The sequence below is a fragment of the Monosiga brevicollis genome, genomic scaffold (genome assembly GCF_000002865.3).
Source record: "Monosiga brevicollis MX1 MONBRscaffold_2 genomic scaffold, whole genome shotgun sequence".
Classification (NCBI taxonomy): domain Eukaryota; class Choanoflagellata; order Craspedida; family Salpingoecidae; genus Monosiga; species Monosiga brevicollis.
The window spans coordinates 676,900-695,415 of NW_001865039.1; the positions used below are offsets into that span (position 1 = coordinate 676,900).

Here is an 18,516-nt window from a genome sequence, read left to right on the forward strand (position 1 = left end):
AAGAAATCGTCAAAACCCAAAATCGTGATTGCCCTCGAACGAGAGTCATGGTTATGCGAGGTAGTTGGCCAGCGGACATCGAGCTTTGCATGCATGCACAATGCCAGAATAGAGTGCAGGCTGGCAGTTGGCGACGATGCACGTCAGGGCGAGCGGCCATTCGTTTTCTTGCTGGAACTCACAGGGCGTACCGGCATTGCGGCAGCGCACAGCCATCGACCAAGGGTTTTGTGGCTGCACTGCCATTGGCTCGCCACGCTGCGCCAGGCTGTAGGCAAGACAAGCAAGGGGAAGTTTTTGAACTCTATCCAGCTGATGAGTCGTGGCAATCGATCAGCAGCAGGACCTGCCAAGACAATGGCAAGCAAAGCGGCCCGTGGACAAGAGCCGCGGCTCGAATTCCAACTCCTGCGGCCGACCAGCCTGCTTCTTCTGACCTGCCTGTTGGTCTCAAGGGTGGCGCTGGGCCTTCCCGTGGATGGCAATACTGACATTTGTACCGCAGCCGGCGCCGTCCCAAGCGGGGCCTCCCACTGCATGGTGTGTTTGCTCTGCCGGCCTTGCGCACTCGATGGCTATGTCTCTCTCCCCCTACTCGCCCTTCACCTCGCCAAACCTACGCTGTTCACTTGGGGTTGCGCGTGCATAGTGTCCCACGGCACGCCCCACCTGTACAGGCTCGCATTGTGCCCGCGGCGCCCACAAAAACCAACCAGGCGTTCTGGTCGAGGGCTTTCATGTCAGCTGTGAGGTAGGTACAATCCAATATTGCTTGGTTCTCTTTCAGAGGCACATACGTCGCGGCCAGCGCCCCTTGTAGCCCGTGTCTCCTGGTCACGCAAAGTCAGCCTACGGGCGCTGCGCTGCTTAAACTCCTCGCCCTGGTCAATGCCACTCTCACATCTTGACCGAACGTCGACAACTTAGGCGTGCCAATGTATTGCTCGGCCAGGTACACAGCCCACTGCTCCACCGGAGCGTCCGATGATTCCGACCAGAGGCAGCCGTGATGCTCGGCCTGCGCGGCTACCTGGTCAATTTCAGCCAGCCCATGGGCCGGGGTTTTCAGACACCAACTTTGGTCAAGGCTCAGCTGCTACCCAATCGTTCAAGAGCATCTACGACCCAATCGAGTATCGCCGCACCTGGCCCGGTACGCCAAATAAACCTCTGGCTGTGGGTGCCATCTACCTCTAGGATGGGCCTTTGCATAGCATTCCGTTTTTGCCTCTAATGCTTGCAAGGTGTAGGCGACCGCACTGATGGAGCGAGCAAGCAAAGCCCAGACTATTGGGATGATGGACGGGCCAAGCCCCGTGTTCTGGTCATGACGGTAGGTTGCCGCATTGTATAGGAGGGCGACCTGACTTCTTGGCTGCGACTGCAGCAAGACGACATATGATTTGTTTTGACTCACCATCTACCTGTACGTGCCGCCATGAAATCAGGTGGCTACGCATCGAGAGCCTTTTATTGATCTCACCGAAAAGAGTGTCCGAGAGATTGGCTACGATCTCTACGTGGCCGGAGCTGGTGAATTTTTTCAGGGTGGGTGGCCGGTGCACACCTGGCGAGAATTTTGGGGAAACATACGTGTATGCTCGGGCCCAAGGGAATTGGTGCGGTGTCTTCTGAGGGGCCACAACTCTTGCTGCTATCCGCCATCCTTCTGCAGGCTATGGCTGGAAGCTCAAGCGAATGCGTCAAACCTTACTCGAGAAGCAGGATGACTACGACATTGTCTTGTTCACGGACAGCTTCGATAGGTCAGGAGTGCGGACAGGCCCACATCATCCAACTCTGATGTGGAGTCAATTTGCCCAAGCTTTTGCCCATCATTCCGCCGGCGCGAGCTTCTTCTTTTGTTTCATCATCTTGGCTTTGCATCTTCTTCTAGCTACATCTTTGCACAAATGGACGAGATTGTGACCAAGTTTCGCGAGTTTGGGCATCCCATGGTCGTGAGCGCCGAGGTACTCTTCTTTCTGCTCCTCCCCTTTGTAGGGGGGGCTTTGCCGAGATGCTCGTACTTAAGTGGAGCATGGATCTCACAACTCTGTTATCCAGGTCAATATTTGGCCATATCCGTACCTGGCCAAGGAGATGCCGTCCAGCAGCACCACTGGCCATTACCCATATCTCAATAGTGGCGGCTACATCGGTACGACCGGGCTATGAATGGTCACAAGTCGTGGGAGGTGCATCCCGCTGCGAGCTGAACATGACCGAATCATCTGATTTACGCGTCTGTCATGTGTGGTCCATGACTCTTCTCAGGCTACCTGGGGTACATCCTACACCTGTACAGTGAAGTTCTATCCATCCAGCACAAGTCCAACTGCTGTGATGATCAGGGCGAACTGATCAAGGTGAGATCAATATGCACGCTTGCTTGCCAAGCCCTTTCCACCTCACTCATGCAGCACATACCCCGCCCTCATCCATTTGCTTCGGACCACGCTCATTTCTGGACAGGCCGTGGCGCTGGACAATAATGCGCTACGTATTGATCATCAAGCGGTCATCTTTCAGACCTTGTTTGGTCAGTCTTCTCGTCTGCTGGCGTGTTGTCGTTTGAGAAACGGGAAGCGGTCTTTGAGTGGGGAGCGGAATAGGAATGCGTAAGAAACGGCAACGCCGCCACACGCGCACGTTGATGCCGCCTCTGGTCCTGACTGCAAACCTCAGGCCGAGCCCGAGCCGAGGTGGTGGCTCAAGGTAATCGCATCTACAATTCGGCTACTCAAACGCAGCCGTGCATCATCCATGCCAACGGCTGGGATAAGACACCCCTGCTGGAGCTTCTGCAGCAAACGGGACATTTATCCGATGGCGAAAAGCAGGAGATGTTCGAAGCAAAAGCTGCCTTGGAAAAGCAGAAGGTTTGCCCTCTCTCCTGTGCAGATACCGGGACCAACACTTCTCACTCATCCACCTTCACTTGGCTTGCTGACACCAGAAACTCCAAGAACGAGAGAGCGCCGTTAATGCACGTTGTGAGGACCACAACCCCAACCCCACAATGGACTCGGAGCGGTAGGGCGCCCTTGCTGGGCGCGTGTCTTTGTGTTGGCCAACGGTGATTGTCACTCCGGTGCTTGTTAAAGGGCCGGGCAGCGTTCACTCACTTGTGGCTTCCATTCCGCTTCGCCAGAAACTTTATCAAGGAGTATGGTCTCATGCCCAAACTGCACGTACGCTCAAATGCAAGATCACGGCGGGAGGGAAATCATCAGCAGAGGAGACAGGGCAACAGCAAGCCAAGTTATTCCTTTTCGCTTGCTCTCCGTTGTATAGCCTGCGTGTTTTCTCAGCGACCGAGTTGGACACTCAAACGCTTGATAGGTGCTCAAAGAACAGATTAAGAACCACCCCAACATGACATGGCACCGCCTCGAGCAGCAAATCTACGAAGTTCAAGAATACCGGTGTGTCACGCCATACCATCATCCGATTCAAGCCAATAACCGTCTCCTGCCCTCGTAGTTTGGCTCCCGACTTTGGCATGATTCTTGGGTGTGCGCGCTTGTGTGTGTATGTGGCTTTTGCATGTATTAGCACGCACTGTCCAGCTCTGCCACTCCACTACCGCGAGTCTGACGGCACGCCCAATCTTCGAACCGCCGCTGCCGCTTCCATCGATCCTAACCGCCGCTGCGAAGAATTTAAGGTGAGTGTAGGCATTTGCCTTTTCCATGTTTTTCGGTCTCTGTGGCTCTGCCCATTGCCGTTGACATGACCTTCCGACACCTAGGTGTACGTGTACCCAGCCAGTCAGGAGCAGCAAGAGCACATGTCCAATGTGTATGAGGCCGTACGGTAGGTCTGTGCGCGCGCAAAGCCGCCTCTCCTCCTGCGAGAGGCGGCTTCTGCTCTTGCTGGCCCTAAATGTAAAAGCCCTCTGATGACCCACCACGCGTGCCTCGTGTACGTGATGATTGCCATGGATGGATTTCACTTTGACGGTGTGCAGCAAAGCTATCAAGGCGAGTCGCTATTATACCAGTAACCCAGATGAAGCGTGCCTTTTTGTACCGGCGGTAGATGTATCCTGCTGGTGTGAAAGTAAGTCTGTGCGCATCCTCTGGCCTGGCTTACCAATAGTCCAATGGCAGAAGTGCCACACACAACTAGACTCAACAGTGCCCAAGACACCTCCGTCATCGCCCTGACGCCCTGACTGTCCTCTGTCTTCAGGTTGCATGTATGCAGCCTACGAGAACAAGATTGAAGATAAACACCCCAATTCGCTTCGGATTGAACAAGCTCTTGAAGCGTATGCCCTGCTGTCTGTCCCAATCAAAAGACACTCTGAGTCTTTGACATTGCGCACTCATTGACGTGGGTGGGGGTGTCATGTCAGCTTGCCTTACTGGAATGGCGGTCGGAACCACGTTCTCTTCGAGTTTTCGGATGCCCCCTGCTTGCCCTGGTCCCCTGGACATGCGATCGTTGCCAAGGTTGGTGCATTTAACTTCCACACACTTGCATTGTGTTGTATGCCACACGACGCGCCTCTGCATTGCTAGAGCTCAAGAAGTGGACTGCAATCTCACATAGGCTGGTTTATCCGAGTTTCACTACCGACCCGGCCTGGATGTCTCGATGCCCTTGTTTGGCATGGTGGACTTTACCGTTGAGCAACGGCGCGTCCCGGCTGCTCAGCGAAACTACCTTTTGACGTTTCGGTTCGTTTTGACAAGCCTGTGAACTGCAACGTCCAGAAAACCAGCTCATGTCCGTTATGACAACTCCTTTGTAGAGGCACCAAATCACCGCGATCCGATGCCATGCGTAACCACTTGCCCAAGATTCACAACGACCATGACGTGCTGGTCCCGTGCGCGTGTCGCTGGTTTGACGAGAACACGGTACGTCTGGGCTCGCAGCTTGGCACCGACACGGACAACCCTCATGCCAAACCCGGTGCCTCTGGAGCAGAAGGATGAACACTGCCGCCAAGCCGAAGCGGTGTTCAACAAGTATACCTACACCGACCTCGCCCTAAACACCAAGTTTGGTCTGATTGTGGAGGGCTTTGGCTACCATAGCTTTCGATTGACAGAGGTAAGACACGCCAGGATGCGACTCTCAATTGAAACTCACTGGTGTGCTTGACTCTACACTCTTGACAAGGAAGAGGCGGCGGTTGATTTTGACCATGCCCGTTGGTTCATGTGCGTCGCAGATTATGGCGGCCGGCGCCATCCCCGTAATTGTGGTGGACCACTACGTGCTGGTTGGTTGATTGCTGGGTGGTGGGGAGCAACGCGTCGATGATAAGGGCACTTCACTGCACCACTGCCAATATGACTGACATGACATGCTCTGGACCTGGCACAGCCATATGAGGATCTTCTTGACTGGAGTCAGTTTAGTGTGCGCGTGCCTGAACACCGTCTTTTGGAGGTACGCAAGAGCCCGTGCCATTGCACGCACGTCGCTCGCAGGTCAGCCGTCCGGGGGGCACGCATGTCCGTCCTCATGTCATATTTCACGAGTACATGCAGGTCCCCGATATCTTGCGGCGGTTGACCCCAGAACAAGTGGATGAAATGCAGCGCAACGTGGTTTTTGTTTACGAGCAGTTTTTCGCCTCGCTGTCCCACCAAGTGCACGCTACTCTCCTGAGCGCTTCGCTCAATCTGTTTGCGTCAGCCAGCGACCGCGAGTTCCTCAAGTCTGTCATCCAACCCATCTCGCTTGAGAACGCTTGCTTGGCAGCAAGTGCTCATTTTGCTCCATAACTTGATCTACTGACAGGCAAAAATATCAGCTGGACGGCACACCCTACCGGGTGACGCAAGAATGGTCCAAGGTATGTTTATTTCCATTTGGTCGATCCTGGCAGCTTTGGACAAGGAGCATCGAGACGTGCCACAATTCTTCTCGGATGCATGCCCACCTGCGACATCTAACTCCAAGATTGAACCGCCGCCATCACCTTCTCGCAGACTCCCCAACAGGTCTTGAGCGACTCGGTCAACTGCAATACGCCGCCGTTCCGCCGCAAGGCGGCCAAGGATAATGCACCCATGTAGTCAACAGCGACTGCTTTTCGAAGCACGCGACCTCGACCCCCAAAAAAGCGACGTAAAGCCATGCGATTTCGAAACGCGTACACCACCCCGACTTAAGAAATGATAACACATCCGGATATAAAGTTGTACTTTCAGATTGCGAACAAAAGTGGGCGGTTCTTGGTGCGCCATTTATGGGGAGAAACCCCCTCAATCCGTAGGCTGACTGATGCAACAGCTCCATGGTGCAGCATCAATCAAACTGATATTCAAACGACAAATGACAGCCCAAACGATCAAGCCGGTCTATGCATTAGGCTTGAGCTTACTCTCCAATTCACCCATGATGCGGAAGCAGAGTTCATCTTGAAAGCGTGGGGTGACAACCTGCACACCCACGGGACTCCCCTCGCTGTCGGCACACGAGTCCACAAGCTACATTTGGGAACAAGGAAAGCGCAGCATGCAGTGAAAGCTTGTAGACCACAGGGGTGCTGATGATATTCAAATCAAACGTACGATGCGATCAAATCGGTCAATGATATCGCGCTCACGAAGAGCGCGATCGTCTTCGGCCTAGGCCAGGAAGAGCGACAAAGGGAGTCCCAGGACACAACGCAGGTAGTGAGCGGTGGTCAGTTATGTCAGCGCCCCCAATTAAACATGGCAGACATGGCTGTGCCGCGTAACGATGGTGTGGTTGACTGGGCAGCGACGCACCGTCACACGCGTTGCCGGAATGATGCCGGCTGGCATGTCGAGCAGGTTGAAAATGAAGGTTGGCCAGCAGCCGGGAGTCAAGTCTGAGCAGGTTCCTATGGCCCAAATGCCCAGGGTGAGTCGGAAGTGAGCATAGGCCACACCGTGCACGAATCTTTGCACAATGGCTGCGACGAACCTTGTTTCGGAGGGGGCATGACCGAGGCTGGGGTGATGAGACCATCGAGGTTAAGACTGTGCCACAACGCCATAAACTCGGCGTGAACTTCGTCTGCATCTGCCGCCAAATGCCACGCCTCTGATACCTGCCACAAGACGCGTGCCATGAGACACGCACACGCACACACACACATGCTCGCGCGCGCGTGCAGGTGCTCAGGCACAAATTAAACTAGCTTGCCGACACCATACCGTCTTGTTTCCCGTCACCGCCATGATGGAAGTAACACGTGAGGTGGGAAGCCACTTGGCCAATGAATGCAGCCATTGGGGTAAAGACACCAAGCGAACAATGGCTTGGATGCGCGAGTCCACATCCTGAACCGAAAACGCGATTAGATTCTTCTCGGGAAGGAGCTCGAATGGATAGCAGCTGCTCCCAAGCCAGATGCACGCAGCAGACTGGGGACGAAAACAGCGCCTTCTTCCCCCCCCCACCCCCCCAAGCCTAGGCCAACCTGATGACGAAGCAACTCAAGAGTTTGATGGCCTCCATCTGCTGAGACGAGCGCGTAGAAAAGAATGGCAATCTTGCTCACAAGGTGCCCGGGCATAGGCACGACCTCATGGCCTAGTATGTCAAGTTGTGCCGACCAGTTTGCGAGCGCACGAAGAAGCGACATGAGCAAAAGTAGACAACATGAGAACGCAAGAGCTGCAGTCAGGTGGATGCAGGTGTCAGTGGGATCTCATCGGCTGACCAAGCGCTTTAGCAGCTGCCACGGCCTCGTCAACAGCACGACGGCAGGCCGGGGTCACATCGAAAAAGTCGTTGTCTACCAAAACGCCGAGGCGCAGACGGTTGGTGCTAGTGTAGGCAGCCTGAAAACGACGAGCATAGGAGGCAGTGGAAAAGAGTGGGGAGATGCCATGCCCACATGAGGCTCTGGCGGATCACTCTGGCGGATCACTCTGATGGCGTTGTTGAATACGCGTCACACACCTCATCAAAGGACAGCGGCAGAAGGCTGGGATCTTCACGAATAGCCCAGGGCCAATCATTGACGACGGCGCGAAAGCAGGTGACACAACCCTCGACAGTTGGAGCCATGGGGCCCGGCTACAGCAAAAAGGTTTGTCAACACAGCAAGCACGGGAGAGGCGCCTGTAGGGAGCTGAAAAGAAGCGCTGAGAGGGAGTCTTCGCACCGTGGACGTGATTGCCTTTTGACCACGGATGGCTGATGAGGCATGGTTGCCTGTGTATGATTCACTTGACGTGAGCATGCTGCATGCTGCTCAGGCTCTCTTGCCACAATCTGAGACGGGCTGACAGCTGACGCAGCTAAACTGTTGGCAGCGTTCAACGTACGAGAGAAACGGTAACGCGTAGGTTTGAAGCCAACCGTGCCACAGCAATGTGCAGGAATCCGCAGCGAGCCTGTCAGCCACGTGGACCCATAGTGGCGTTGGTGAGATGATCAAAGACAAAGTGATTGCCAGAAGGCTTTGGAGTTTGGGCTGTCAGATGGCAGCGACCGCGAGTGCAGAGATAACAAAACTGACCGCCAATGTCAGTACCAACACCAAAGGGGACGGCACCGACGGCATGCAAGACAGCCTCGCCGCCCGAAGAACCGCCACAGGTTCGGCCCGGGGCACGAGGATTGTTGCTTTCGCCTTTGGGGACACACGCAGGCACGTCGATGAGATATATTGCTGGGCGGCCCAAAGAAAACCCAATGGGTGGTACGAGCCGCCTAACCATAAATCGGGTTGCTGCACTCAAACGTCATCATGGTTTGTGGCAAGTTGGTGGTCACGACTGGAATGGCGCCGGCGCGCATCAAGGACTATTTGAAAATCGTGTTTGATACGCAGCACCTTGAGCCAGCAGCCTCAAAACGATTCTACGAGGAACTCAGATCCAAAACCAAGCGCGTCCCAATAATGCCGAGGGTGGGATCCCAAACGCACCCGAACAACGAGCGAAGTGCCGGTCATGATGGACTCGGTACGCTTGGCATCGCCAAAGGTGCAGTGTAGGCCCTCGATGTGCAAACATTCCTTGACGGTAAAGGGCACGCCTGCCAGGTCACCCCGGCTGTCCTTGGCCTTGCCCTCGATGGATGGCACAATCTCACAGACTACGAAGCGACAGGGGGTGTCAGCCCTCACAATTATCAATATGTTATCATAAATCGCCCCTGGGTCTGATTGAGGCTGCGCAAACGCCTCGCTCACCGGCATTGTGAGGGTCCCGCAGGCAATTGAGCAGCGCGCGGCGGCACACCACCTCAGGCCCATACTTGCTAAGAGCTTCACGAGTGGCAGCGACAGTGCTCAAGTCGATCATGTTTTCCAGGCGCGCATCCAGTTCCAGCTCATCAAGTCGCTGCCAGCACCAAGACACCCGCACGCAAGAATGAAGCAGGGGGGGAGGATTGCGTGAGCACGTGCGAAACGCAAAAGATCAGCTGCGACAGGTTGGGCCCCGTGTCCCTGAGGGAGCTGTAATCAAAATCAAGCAGCCTTCAAAAGAAGTATGCTCTTCTTGTGGCATGCTTGGCTGATGATGATCCGGGAGAAAGCAAGCCCAAGGCGCCCAGTTGCAGCCGAAAAAGCAGGGGCGGTGTTGCCGGGGCGGTGTTGCAGTGTCGCGCAGACCTGTTCACGTAATGTTTTGGCATGATGACCGAGCTTGGCAGCCGCATCACGATGCTGCGAGCGTTTGTACCAGTCAATCAAATACTTCAGCCCCACACAAGCCACAGCCGTGGAACCAAGGGCGTACACTCCCACGGGCTGGACCGTGATCGTCCAAGCGCTGCCATCACTCGGCAGCAGCAGGGCCAGCATCTCCATCTTTGGCGGTTGACCTCCAACAGCAAAAGGCAACACCTGCTTTTTACAATGTCACCCTTTCCACATAATTTTTGCTCATTTTTGATGACAAACACCCCAAACTTCTGTTGTGTCTGAAAGATGTGCTTGCTAGCACAAAATGTCGGTGATTTTCAGGTCGGACTGATCGATCAAATCCACAACAGCATGATTGATCGTGTTGCTTGTCTCAGTCCGCCATGGAGCAAGCTGTCGTCCCTCCGCCGCGACGGCATGCGCTCACCACCACCTCATAAGAAAGGAAGCAAGATGGTTTGCGAGAGGGATCAACTCTCGAAGCGCATTTTTCTTCCGGTGAAGCCCTTTCGTGTGCACCGCAAAACATGGTGCGTCGCAAGCTCGTATGGATGTGGCAAGTTCGCGCGCCATCGAGTCCTCTCATCAAATCTCAATGCCTGTATCAACTAGGCTCAACATAACGATCAAAAATCTCTCCTGTCGAGCAGCGACAGCGCGATCGTCAGTACCCTCGTGCTTTTGATGCATGCACAACGCTTGGTGGTGCGATCTGATCCCAGTCGCACCAAACTTGGCTGACACGAGAACGCTTGACCCATCCCCTAGAATTGTCAGCCCATGGCCGTCACCTCCTCTCGCATGCCCTTCACAGGCAATGATTTCACCACCCTGGGTATGTTTTTGAGCGCCGATGCCCGCTGCCATTCCAACCCTACTGCCACAGCCCTAACCACATCATTTGCCTGCTCATTCGGTGCATAGAATCCCGCGAGACTTTTGATGCGCTCCCCCGCACCCACAAGAGCCACCGTGCCGCCAGTGCTGCGGTAAGGCATTTCGGCCCCAGCTCTTTGCATGTCGATTGAAAGGACGGGTGGTCTTTCATTGCCAACGTGTCAACAGTCTCTCACACCATGCATGGTCGTCTTTTTACCTAGATTCTGTCAGCCAGTGAAAGCGCTCGAGCCAGTGCCAAGAGCAGCCACCACACCTTGCTGCAACAAATCAACCACAATCAGTTCCTCGCCGGCCTATTTTACGAGGGGGAGAAACCCACCACGGAATACTTTCTCGATTATGAAGAAGTTCGCATTGTCAACCCAGAGCGCCCCGAGGAGCCAGCCCAAAGCCTGCCACCCGGAAAGGTGCTGCTGACCAACAAGCGTCTGCTGTTCCTCTCCTGCTCGCTCGTGGAGCAAAACACGTGAGTTCATCAAACCGGCCGGTCAGTGTTCCTACAGTGTCACTGGCATTGGTCACGCAACTCACCCTTGGCAATCGATCTTCGCAGGGTCATTGCCGTGGGTGAAGGCAAATCCCCACACTCCTATGCCATTCGTTCATCTGTTCAAGGTTGGTCACACTGGCGAGGCCACACAACCACCAGGCATCTTTTCCTGATTTCTGGACAGTAACAGTGCTCACACGGAACCTTGCCAACGTGCCTGATAGACGTGCGCCACTTTTGGCCTTTGGAACTGAAGGATGTCTACTTTTTGCGTCTGAACGTTGACGTGGGCACGTCGACCGATCTGATCGTGCGCTCCTCGCCGCCGCCCTGCTTCGGCTGCCTGCCATGCTGCTGTCTCAAGGCATGGTCGCAAGACGGCCAACCCATCTCCAGCGCGCGCAACAGCCAGTTCATTGAGGTCCGTGTGACTGCTCTACCGCGCCGGCACGAGCTGACGTGTCTGCCCTTGATGCCCCGGAAGGCACTGGTGTGGGTGTATGTGTGTGCGTGCGTGTATGTTATCTCATTTTGCTCCCTCGATGCATATCTCTGCTGTGCAGCTGGTTGCCACGAACTGGATCCTGGGTGGACGTCGCCGTCTGACCTTTGACTTTCATCAGCAGGTACGGCGGAGCCGTGTGAACCTGCCTGGCATTTTTTCAATGATTGTCACTGTCCTTCTGTTATCACGCTTTTTTACGATTGTCGCGTTTCTTATTCTTCCTGCCGTGTGGAAACGCTTGCACACCTCTCACCTTGGTGCCTGGATTTACCTGCACCTGTTGATCCCTTCAATGCAGACTCCCTTTCACCTGCTCCGCGACTTTACAGTCCAGCTCCAGGCTACGCTCCAGGAGTGCCGATCGGACAACTGAGGCGCACCAATGGATGGATGCATCCGAATATAAATTGGATGGCACAGGCGTTATAGGCCAAAAAAATCGTCGTTGGCAGATTCAAGCTAAAACCAAGCCCAACAGCCAAAATATTAGAAACCCTTTTCGTTTGCGTTTGTTTAATGTTGCAAATTCATGCTTGAAAAAACAGACGCCTCTTCAAAGTAGACAGACCAACAGACCTGAGCTTGGCGTGACGCAGAAGGTTGGGAAGCCGGCGTGTGTGTTGATCGAGCCGGCGAGCTGGCAGGCGCACCCTGAAATCGCAGGTCGTGTATGGCCGTGAGTACACAGACAAACGCGCAGGTGGCAGAGGCGTTTTCAGTTTTTGTTTTTGTTTTGTTTTCCGGACAAACCAAATCAATAAGAAGGTCTGTCTCCACGGGTGCAGCTGCCGATCCAGACGTGAACAAGCTGGAGGACTCTTCCATCTGTGCAGGCTCATCCATGTAGGACTGCCAACCATGACCAGAGATGAGAATGTTTTGAAAAAAGAGTCTGATTCGATCCCTCGGACAATAGCCACATACCGACTCTGAAATACGATACGAATGCGCCACCACAGGAGGGGCCCTGGTGGGTGGCCCGGAGGCTGCAGTTGGCTGAGGCGGGGCTCGTGTGGGTGGGCCTGCACGCCCTCCGGACTCTGAGTTTGCTGCCATTCCCGCACCACCTGGTGAGGGGTCAAACGGATCATCCGCATAATCAGTACTCGAATCGCCCACGGGTGCATCCATAAGGTTGAGCAACGGTGCCGCCCTAGGTTCGGCATCTACAAAAAAACAAAAGGACAAACATAGACGCAAAATCAATAAACGCAATCAGAGTGGGTTTGGCCCTATACATAAAGACAGTTCACGCCAGAAGCAAGCTCTGCATCACACGCTCTAACCCCCCATATCATATCCAGATGAAGAAAGGCCAGCGCCAGCTGATGAAGCTATGCGAAGGGGAAGCGCAGAAAAAAAAGGAGGGGGGGGGCACATGAGCAGGTGACTGCCTCAAGGATTGGCGACTGTTGTCTGATGGCTCTCAAATGCTGCAGCCATGCCCCACCTGCAGCGGGCTGCGCCTGAGCAGCAAGCCGAGCTTCACGCTGCACGCATTCATCATAGAATGTGAGGGCGGTGCTGATCTTATCAGCTGCCGTCAAAACTTCACTATTCATATCCAAGTACAAGAGCATGGCCACAAGTGAATCTCAATCGGACGAAAAAAAACAGCATTTACCATCGTCTTGATAAAGATTTGAAAAATAAAGGTGGCCATCCTCGCTGCCCACCCAGTTTTACGCGTAACCATAGGATAATTTCACCTGAGAAGATCTTCATTGCCGACTTGCTCAGTCAACAACATGAGGCGTTGTTGCATCTCTTTACACGCTTGGTGGAGGTCGGCAATGACGTCCGAGCCAGCAACGCGGTCGTGCTCGCCCAGGGCTTGAAGCATCTCTGTTAACATCTCCGCGTTGTTGCCAACCACTTGAAGATCCTCTGAGCAAAAGGACAGAATGAACCAGCCGCCCGTGACACATGAGTTGAGGGGTTGGGAAAGAATGGAGTCCCAGCCAGATGAGTACAGATACCCAGCCAGATGAGTACAGATACACCAACCGCGAAGTTTGCTTATTTGTTCTGGAGAAGCAAAGATGCGTTGCCCAGGGGTCACTTGGACGGGCTGCCGCTGCATCATGTACTCGGGACCCGTGGGGGGACTAGATGTGCTCTGGCTCACACCGGCCTCGCGCTCAAACTGGGCCGCCTATAATTAAGAGATGAGGAAATGCGTGGCACAGCGGGCCAAGCAGTTGGGCATTTTGAGTGGATTGCGGTGATTCGCTCAAAATAAACGGGTGGAAACGAAACCCCTATGGAAAAAATGAGAATCCCGACCCAAGAACGCGCACAAAGCTGACAGCCTGCGAGTCAAAAGTTTTGACGGACCAATTGACGCGCCAACTCTTCGTCGCCCATGATGTCGTGATCTGAAGTTAAAGAGTTTGCTGTGCCCGGCAGGGAGGATGAATATTGCTGAGACTGGGCGTGAGAGTTGGACAATTCTGACGCAGCCACTGAGACACCAGGGGTGACAATCGGGGCCATTTCGTCCGGGTTCTCTTCAGGAAACTCGACGCCTGGAAGCAAGAGTAGAATGTGTTAGGATTGTTATTGCAAAGCAAGGGCACCGCACGTCTGTGGCTCCGGCAGTCTGTACCCTTCTTACCTTGAATCAGCAGTTCTTGGTGGGTATTGACCACGGCAGACATCATGGGATCGCTGCGAAATGCCCGCGCCCAACTGGCAATCAACTCGAGAATCTTATCCTTGACCACGGTGGCTTGGCCCTAGATGCAAGGGTGCGCGTGTTGGAATGACATCAAATAGAGTCATTCAACTCACAGTCAAGTCATTCAACTCAAGTCAAGGCAGGTAGCAAACGACGGTCCTGTTTGGCAACTCAACTGACCCGAGCGTGGTAGGTTTTCATCAAAACATTGACAAAGTCCTTGCTGGTGACCTATCAGACACACGGCCAAGACGGTGGTGACCTGGCCCTTGGTGCATATGGTACGGCAATACGAGCGCACGGCAAAACGAGCACACACGGCAATTCGGACTTCAAGGCGGTAACATGTCAAGTGATGTTGGTCCGAACCTGAAGGTGGAATCGTTTGTGGCAATTCTTGACGGCTGTCTCAAGGACAACAAGGGCTTTGAGAATTTGGGCCTGGCTAAGTTTACCCGATGCCAACTTCTTTCTGAGGGTCTTGGCAGCATCCTCGGCAGCCGCTGACGTTTCATTGATCTGGTCACAAATCTCGAGGTGCAGGACCAGGTCATCAATTGAGCCCTGGTCTGACACCGCTCGCTCTACCGTAGTGTATCATTCGTAGTGTACATTGCCAACCGAATACAGGGTATGAGCATAGCGATATCCAGCAGACTTGCACTCTTTTGAGTCCCGCCCGCATGTCCCATGTTGTCAACGTCACTGGGTCAGTGGGACAAAACAAAGGTGGGGAACATACCGATGGCGGCAGCCACGGGTGAACCTGAAGCAGATGCAAACATGTTCGTGGTCTTGAAGGCTGAAGTGTGCCGAAACGACACAACTTCACGAAGGAGCAGAAAGGAAGCAGAACCCGAGACGGAGACAAGTCCAGCTGTCGCACGGGCAGATCCACCCTGAGTTGGTCAGATGTCTGCATCCAACAAGCTGTACAGTGAGCCGAAACGCTGTGCCAGGTAAGGCAAACCAACCACCACCAACAAGCAAGGACCTTCACCACCCCATCCTGACTACTCGGCCACTACAATGCCACGCCCAGTAGCGACCACTGCTTGCTGATGCCAAGACCCCGCAGACAGGCAGGCAGGCAGACTGGCAGGCAGACAGGCAGGCAGCATCCGACCGAACCTGACAACTGAGGTGACTCGTCAAAAAGCTCTCTCTCTCTCTCTCTCTCTCTCGCTCTCTCTCTCTCTTTCTCTTTCTCTTTCTCTTTCTCTTTCTCTCTTCACTCAACCAGTTACGTGTGTACGAACAAATTTCTTTTAGTAGCGTTGATATGCTGATAATTTCGCGATTCTTCTCTCGCGCTCTCGCTCTCTCTCTCTCTCTCTCTCTCTCTTTTTTTTTTTTTTTTTGGCGGAATTGATTTGGATCGGCCATCCAATTCGCCGCCATGCCACGTGAGATTTTGACCCTGCAGCTCGGCCAATTTGCCAACCATGTGGGGACACATTTCTGGAATCTGCAAGAGGCACTCTATGCCAACCCTGACCCTGAGAAGAGGCGTCAGGCCCTCGACGAGCTCAACCCCGACATTCTCTTCCGCGAAGGCTTGAATGATGCTGGGGAAGCCACTTTCACACCCCGAACCCTCATCTTTGACGCACGGAATGCCTTTGGCTCTCTGGGTCGCGTAAGTGCAAAGCTGCTTCCATATTTCTTTGTCGTCGGTTCGCGCTCTGCCCGAGTTGCTGGCCATTCACCGCCCGCTGTCAACCGCTAGACTGGTGCCCTCTATGCACCAACAAGCCAAGCAGTGACCTCGTGGCAGAATGTAAGTCTCAGCGTAGCCTTGCTCTTCAGTCGTGCTCAATACAAGGAGCCTTGCTCACATGATGGTGCTGGCTTTGCAGGGTGCTGTGCAGACGGTTCAACAAAGCTTGCCTCCGAGCAGCCAGTTTCACACAAGCCTTCAAACTACCATGAACGGCAGCGAGGCTGCCGCCCTCTCTGACAAGGAGGCTGCGCTTTGGAGCAACTACAGCCGCTGCTTCTTTCACCCTCGCTCAGCGCATGAACTCCGCGAAGTCTACGACGCCGATCCATCGACCCCCTTTGATGATTTTTATGAGGGCAGCCATCTGTGGCGGGATCATGCTTATGCCGATGCCTTTGAAGATAACATCCGATGGTTTCTCGAAGAATGCGACTCTGCACAAGGGTTTCAAGTCTTGGCCGACTGCGGCAACGGCTTCAGTGGGCTGACAGCAGGTGCGTCTCTGCCCAGCGCCCCATCCACTTTTCATCACCATGCGCGCCTGCCTGACGTGAGCTCTTTTTCGCCAGGTGTCCTTGAATACCTGCAAGATGAGTATTCGCAAAAGGTGGTCACTACGCTGGCCTGTCTGCCCCCTCAACTGGGAGATGCCGAGCTGGAACTGCCAGTGGATGTTGCTACTCTCCCCGAAGCCCAAGTTGCCGCTCGTCATGTCGCCCTACAACGTCGTGCCACCCGCCGAGCTGCCACTTTGGCTGCTCTGGTATGACAGCACTCCCCAACATAGATTCAACGTACCCTGTCGCCCCACATCACTCGAACTCGCATTTCACGTGCCCCGCCTTCCGTTTTTTTTGCTTTTCTCGACAGGTTGAATTCCGAGAACTCAGCCATGTCCTCTTGCCGCTCTCGCCCTGCCGCAGTTTGCTCCGCCAATTTGGTAAGGCGAAGCTCAATGCAGTGTTGAGGGGATGGAGGTGATTGCTCTCCTAATTCAAATATTTACCTTCCCCTTGCACATGTACCTCAACTGGTTTTGTAGATGTGCGCTGGAGCCTGACCCCTGCAAGGGCTGTGTTTGAGGCCAGCGCACAGCTGGCCATCACCATGGATGGCCTCTTTCAACCGTGTCGGTGCGTATGGTCTTTGTCGCGCAATTCGATGCAGCAAAAAGCCACTCACGCGCACTGATCACGATCGCATTAGCTTGAACGGGAGTGCGGTCAATCTATCCCACCTTGCCTCGGGCTTGGCCCAAGAGCATAAGCTGGCTGCAGTGGCCATGGCCGAACCACTCGGGCCCGAGCCGCTCAGTCGCACTTTCAACGCTCTAGATGATATCCTGACGCTGCCCAATCTGAACCTTCAGACCCCGAATACTGACACGCTGCCCTCTGAACGCGCCTTCTCTTCCACTGCCCTGCGTGGCGCGAACCTGCTGTCCCTGCAACCCACACCTGCAGAACTGCAGGCACAAGCCAACATTACCAAGCTAGACACGTTAGTCAAAGAACAGTCTTACTCGACACGTGTGTGCCGTTTCAAGCTTAATCCATGCCTCATCTGCTCTCGGGGCGTTGATTTGTCATGGCATATTGTCTCAGGGCACGAACAGCAGAAGAGCTGTTGCAACGCTATCTCGGTGCCCAGCAGCTCAGCCGACAATTTATCTCCACTGTGTGCCAAACGAGCTTGGCAACCGCTGCGCCATTTCCCACCCACGCCTCGCAAACCTCGGCTCTGACCGTTGCTTGGTGCGGTGAAGAGACGACAAAGGTGCGCAGCAACAGCATACCAATTTTGTGTGTGTGTGTGTGTGTGTGTGTGTGTGTGTGTGTGTGTATGTGTGTGTGTGTGTGTGTGTGTGTGTGTGTGTGTGTGTGTGTGTGTGTGTGTGTGTGTGTGTGTGTGTGTGTGTGTGTGTGTGTGTGTGTTTGCTTGTCAGCCTGGGTCCCTTCTCAGCCAAGCATGAATCCGATTGTTGGGCACCTTAACCCTCCTTTTCCCCTTCCTCATCCGTTTGTTCTAGGGCATGGTTCGCGCGATGGGCGAGCTGGGCTCTGCCTGGTGAGTTCTCGAACACATCTTTTAGCCCTCTCCAGCATTCAAAAGGCCCAGCTCATGTGTATACTTGCATCATCCCACACCACTTGTAGCCGACAATGGCGCAACGTCCCCGCGTCACAAGATGATCTTGAACACTGGCAGGAGGTTGGTGCCCGTCACATGCCATCCTGTGGTTGACCAGGCGGCTCTGGCTTTTTTTTATTGATCATGGGGATTGTTATTGTTGTTTTTGACTTGCCTTGCTCACCCACGTATGACTCGCTCTCGCTCTCTCGCTCTCTTTCCCTCTTTTCTCTTGCCTTAGATGCAACGCAAATTGGCTGATTTAAGCGATGACTGTTAGTAAAGATGAGGCGTCATGCCAAATCTGCTGAGCAGCGGGTTTGACCTTGGTTGTCATTTGGTTTCTGCCCCTGGCTTGACCCTTGACCTGTCGGCTCAGATGAGGGCCCAGCGCGTCGGTCGTTGCCGCCGCCGCGCCCATCTTCCTTGGAGGAAATGCTTGCTTATGAGACATGTGTTGAAATGAGACTGAATTGCACAGACCGTGAAA

The 18,516-nt window shown here is 54.2% G+C and overlaps 4 protein-coding genes across 4 annotated transcripts; 2 read left to right on the forward strand and 2 right to left on the reverse strand.

Moving 5' to 3' along the window:
• Positions 1 to 6,326: 6,326 nt before the first annotated feature.
• MONBRDRAFT_21956 (uncharacterized protein) lies at positions 6,327 to 9,763 on the reverse strand (the record flags this gene model as incomplete). Its single annotated transcript, XM_001742519.1, has 11 exons — positions 6,327 to 6,455; positions 6,540 to 6,596; positions 6,741 to 6,835; positions 6,919 to 7,045; positions 7,418 to 7,530; positions 7,661 to 7,781; positions 7,903 to 8,019; positions 8,271 to 8,339; positions 8,876 to 9,045; positions 9,143 to 9,293; positions 9,566 to 9,763. The coding sequence occupies 11 exons, from the start codon at positions 9,761 to 9,763 to the stop codon at positions 6,327 to 6,329; spliced, it is 1,347 nt and encodes a 448-aa protein (XP_001742571.1).
• A 343-nt stretch (positions 9,764 to 10,106) lies between these two features.
• Positions 10,107 to 12,029, forward strand: MONBRDRAFT_35447 (uncharacterized protein). The gene is made up of 9 exons (XM_001742068.1): positions 10,107 to 10,128; positions 10,211 to 10,261; positions 10,367 to 10,433; positions 10,523 to 10,587; positions 10,699 to 10,964; positions 11,052 to 11,113; positions 11,213 to 11,409; positions 11,552 to 11,614; positions 11,792 to 12,029. The coding sequence occupies exons 1-9, from the start codon at positions 10,126 to 10,128 to the stop codon at positions 11,864 to 11,866; spliced, it is 849 nt and encodes a 282-aa protein (XP_001742120.1). The 5' UTR covers positions 10,107 to 10,125; the 3' UTR covers positions 11,867 to 12,029.
• Positions 12,030 to 13,812: 1,783 nt separating this feature from the next.
• On the reverse strand, positions 13,813 to 14,761 carry MONBRDRAFT_13859 (uncharacterized protein; the record flags this gene model as incomplete). The annotated part of the gene is made up of 4 exons (XM_001742520.1): positions 13,813 to 14,021; positions 14,111 to 14,231; positions 14,354 to 14,404; positions 14,543 to 14,761. Coding segments are annotated over 4 exons (600 nt in total), but the record flags the coding sequence as incomplete, so codon positions are not given.
• An 811-nt stretch (positions 14,762 to 15,572) lies between these two features.
• On the forward strand, positions 15,573 to 17,963 carry MONBRDRAFT_4850 (uncharacterized protein; the record flags this gene model as incomplete). The annotated part of the gene is made up of 7 exons (XM_001742069.1): positions 15,573 to 15,812; positions 16,033 to 16,390; positions 16,466 to 16,659; positions 16,767 to 16,836; positions 17,231 to 17,396; positions 17,501 to 17,672; positions 17,926 to 17,963. Coding segments are annotated over 7 exons (1,238 nt in total), but the record flags the coding sequence as incomplete, so codon positions are not given.
• Positions 17,964 to 18,516: the final 553 nt, after the last annotated feature.